At 36.9% G+C, this 4,705-nt stretch overlaps 1 protein-coding gene across 3 annotated transcripts in view; it reads left to right on the plus strand.

Annotated features, from left to right (window-relative positions):
* LOC106873229 (uncharacterized) overlaps positions 1–4,705 on the plus strand; it is a 64,430-nt gene that overhangs the window by 44,276 nt on the left and 15,449 nt on the right. For all 3 annotated transcript variants that reach the window (XM_052972213.1, XM_014920500.2, XM_014920501.2), the window contains exons 8-10: positions 1,268–1,497; positions 3,268–3,367; positions 4,554–4,604. In XM_052972213.1, the coding sequence (XP_052828173.1) occupies positions 1,268–1,497; positions 3,268–3,367; positions 4,554–4,604 (381 nt within the window). The remainder of the gene's footprint in view (positions 1–1,267; positions 1,498–3,267; positions 3,368–4,553; positions 4,605–4,705) is intronic.

Genomic DNA, 4,705 nt, shown 5'->3' on the forward strand with positions numbered 1-4,705 from the left:
ATATATATATATATATATATATATATATACAGACATACATATATATATATATATATACAGGGGGTCCTGAAATTAAGGCAGCCAAAGTTTTGGGCTTTAATATTATCAATAAATGGGATAAGATATTAGAATCATGCGTCATTATAAAACTTTAGTGTGTCTTCTTTTTGTTTCAGACTGAATTATTATTAACTAGATAATGGCTATAGACTGAAATACAATCATAACTCTCCACAAGGGAGGGAAAAGTAATACAGCTATAGCAAAAAAAAATCTTGAAATTATCCAAGCCATAGTCTGGAAAATTGTAAAAAATTGTCAAGAAATTTCAAGAGACTGGTTCCACCACTGATCAGTCTGGATGTGGCTGAAAAAGAAGTATATGAACCCCTCAGCTTATCAAAAACACCAGAGAAAAGATATGCTGAAATCCTTGTTGTTCCACCCGAGAACTTGGCTGTCACGGCAAAAATACGCTGTACATCGATGTATTGAGTGCTGAAGGAGGAACTCAGGAATCATTCCTACAAGATGATCTGCTGTCATGAGCCCACACAAGTTTATAATGTCATGAGACTGGAGAGAAGTCATCTTATCCTGTATCAGATTGCTGAAAGCATGTTGTCCAGCCTGGTGTTCACTGATGGAAAGAAATTTGACATTGAACAGGTAGTAAACCACCAGAATAACTGACTTTGGAATGTATCTGGTTCTGTTGAGGTTAGACTCATAAAACAACATCAAAATCCACAGTCAGTTATGACTTGGGTGGTAGTGACAGCCACTGGAAAGTCTCCCCTTGTATTTGTGCCCTTGATACATTAATGATATTCTGGAAGCTGAACTGCTTCCATGAGCGAATGAACATTTTCAAGGCACACATTGGAGTCTCCAACAGGACTTGGCACCATCTCACAGCTCCAAACAGACACAACACTGAATTCAGTAAAACATTATATCATTCATAGTTAAGAATGTATGGCTCTCAAGAAGCCCTGATTTCACCCAGTTGGATTTTTCTGTTTGGTCCATTTTGAAGATGAGGGTCTTGAACACTCATGCTTTGCTCAATGCTTTAAAGGAAAACTGCACTAGGAATGGGCTTCAATTCTGCAAGAACAGCTATATGTTGTGTGTAAAGCATTCACACCCAGACTTAAGGCTGTGATTTTAAACAGAGGTGGTCATGTCAAATAAATGTGATAGTGTCATAATTGTGTTTCCTTTACCATTGCATTGCAACATATTTTTAAAATTTATATTTCAGGCAAAAATTGGCTGTTGAAAGTTATTTCTTCCGAAAAACGTACACAAAAATTTGCCATAGAAATAGTTCAAGACAAGTTATCATCTGTCTCCAGAAACTTAACATGGAGTCATTTCTGTCAATATGGAGATATTTACATAAAGCATTTTAATAATTTGAAGACATATGAAGATGATGAAATCACAAGTCTGAAAGTCCATTTCATTGGTAAATCTCTGAAAATCAATGAAGTAAATATATTTTCTTAACCTATTTTAAAATATCTAAAGATGATTGGGAGGCAGACTGCATGTTTTATGGGAGTAAATTTGATACTTCAAAATGGCTGGATCCAGATTCTTAGTCAAACAAACTTCCTTTCTAGTTCTCTTCTAAAATATTCTAATAATAGGCACAGTTATGGCTGAGTTGTATGAAAATTGCTTCCCAACCACATGGTTCTGGGTTCAGTAACATTGTGTTGCACCTTGGGCTAGTGTCTTCTACTATAGCCCTTGGCTGACCAAAGTTGTGTGAGTAGATATGATAAACAGAACTGGCTTTTATATATATATGCGTGTGTGTGTGTGTGTGTGCATGTGTGTGTGCATGTGCGTGTGTGTGTGTGTGTGCCTTTGTGTCTGTGTTTGTTCCCCCATCACCATTTGACAACCTGTAGTTGGGGTGTTTACATCCCTGTAACTAAGCGGTCCAGCAAAAGAGACAAATAGAATAAGTACTAGGCTTAAAAAAAGTCCTGAGTTCAATTTGCTTGACTAAAATCCTTCAAGGCATTACTCCAGCATGGCTACAGTCAAATGACTGAAACAAGTAAAAGAATAAAAAAATAAAAAACAATGATGGACAGCCCTAGACCTATCCCTCACTACACACACACACACAACCCACCCTATCCTCATTCAATTCTGACTTTCCTTTTTTCTCAACCTTATCACTAACCCTTTCCTTCTACCCTGTTCACTGCCTTATTTCCACCCCCTCCTCCCCTCCTATTTACTATCCACATTCCCCTGCCTAGAATCATCTCCCATTGTCTTTTTTGTTCCTCTCTGTTATCGGAGCCAGTTTTAGGCTTTAACTTTGCAAGATACAAGACAATCATCACCAGGATTGGTGCCATGACCTAAAGCGCTCAATCCATTCTGTAAAGTAGTTGGCATTAGGAAGGGCATCCAAACCATAGAACCCATGCCAAAGTAGGCACTGGTACATGATGAAGCCCTCCAATTTGTTAGATCCTGTCAAACCATTTGACCTATGCCAGCTTGGAAAATGAATGCTAAATATGATAATGATGGAAGTGGTGATGAAGGCAGTGGTGGGGTGATACTGTTGTTGCTGCTGGAGGTGGTGGAAGCAGTGGTGATAGTTGTCATAGTGACAGCATTTGTGGTGGCAGTGGTGGTGGTGGTGATGATAATGTTGATGACGACGATGCTGATGACGGTAGCGGCAGCGATGCTTGTGTCAATGTGATCAGCTAAACCCCCTCCCTCACAAAGCATCACCCTACCACCTGAACAACTAAAAATTCCTCTCCAATATTGTTTAATTCTTACTGGTTTTTTTCCGCCTCACTGCATATAGGTACCCCAAATGGTACATCTTATGACTGAAAACAGTGGGAGCAGTGTTGATTGTTGACTGTTCTAATGATCCGCAGTACTAAATCCATATCCACTCTTTTAATTAAAATCAAAAATTTTATTAACCCATTGATGGATATGTCTGTTTAGGAGAAAAGTCAAGCAGTAGAATCTGTTTATCAAACTTTGGTGAGATAAATATTATTGGTTGCTCAACTGATTGATTGATTGATTGATTGATTTGGAGGGAGGTGGGAGGGAAAGTATTTAAAGTGTCTCCCCTACAGAATGTTGACGCCAATAGAGAATGCAAGGACAAACAACATCAACACCTTGACAAGAAACTGAAGCAAATCATAATGAGTGTTCAATCAGGTGAGTTATATTAATGAAATTTCAAATCTATCATTTCAGATAAGTTTGATCAACAATTTCACAGAGTATAAATTCAAAACAAATGAAGGAAGCAAAACTCAGGATAACTTGGTGACAGAATTTATTCGAATGACAAAAGGTATTTGGTGTATCTGAAATTGTCTTATTTAAATGTTGTTTTTTTTTAAATGTCTGACATCAATATCATACACAGACATATTCATACACACACTCATGTAGAGACACACACAGACACATACATATGCCCGTACTTTCAGCACATATACACAAACATAAACAGGTTCGGTGGATAATGTAGTGAACAGTCAACTCAGGAGTATTTTCCAGAGGAAATCCAATCAGGAAGTGATTTTGTTAATGTCCAGGAATCAAGAATAAAATCTTCTGGACTTTTCAGTGTAGAACAATGTGGAAAGCCAAACATTATGGTTTGAAGTGATAGAGTATTTAGAAGTCACAGTAGTGAGAAGTGGAGTGATGTCATTATTGGAAAGGGAGAGTTCTAGAACAAACTATCATGTTTAATTAAATTAAATGGAGAGATTGCTAAAAATGCCAAACTCACTATCTCCAATTTGGTTTTCATGCCTCTACTCATCTATGGTCATAAATGTTAGGTAATGACCAAAAGAGTATGATTGCAAATACAAGTGGCCAAAATGAAGCTCCTCCAAAGGATCTCTGGAGAAACTTGACATGGTGTGTAGCTCAGAGATTAGGGACTCTCTCTAGGTCAAGCCATTATTTTTTGCATTGAGAGGTCATGGCCCTGGTACTAAGGGTATGCAATTAGAATGTCACAGGAAAGATTCTTCAAACCAGTGTTGGTTTGTTCACAACCTTGTTACAACCAGTGTTGGATTGTTTACATCATGTAACTTAATGGTTCAGTAAAATAGGCTGAAAAACTAATACCAGACTTAAAAAAAGACAGTGCTAGGGTTGCATTGTTCAATAAAACTCTTCGAGGTAGTGCTCTAGTATGGTTTCAGTCTAATGACTGATGCAAGTACAAAAATTGTGCCACAAAAGAAAGAAGCATTATACAGATTGAAACTTAGTTTTATATTCTCGGTGGGGCAAAATGTTTTATGAATATTTAGCCAGAGCTGATTTTTGTCAATTTCAAAGATGAGATCTTTGAAATTGTCATCAGCTACTTCTTATGTCCAAGAGTTTCTTCCAATCTGAATGGTTCCTCATATGAAACAGGATTGGACTTCTCAGATCAATGATAATGTTTTTTTTGTCCTCCAAAGATATTTTTGTGAATTTTTAATTAAAATTTATTCTTTACTTTTTAGGGAAAGAAGAGAAAATGTATTTTATGAAATTAAGCCTGATCATGACAATAGGTAATTATTCTGTTTGCATGTGTGTGTATATCCAGTTAGTGTTTGTGACATACATTCATATACACAGATATATGCATATATATAAGATCGGAAGAGCGTCG

The sequence above is a fragment of the Octopus bimaculoides genome, chromosome 12 (genome assembly GCF_001194135.2).
Source record: "Octopus bimaculoides isolate UCB-OBI-ISO-001 chromosome 12, ASM119413v2, whole genome shotgun sequence".
In the NCBI taxonomy this organism is placed as follows: Eukaryota; Metazoa; Mollusca; class Cephalopoda; order Octopoda; family Octopodidae; genus Octopus; species Octopus bimaculoides.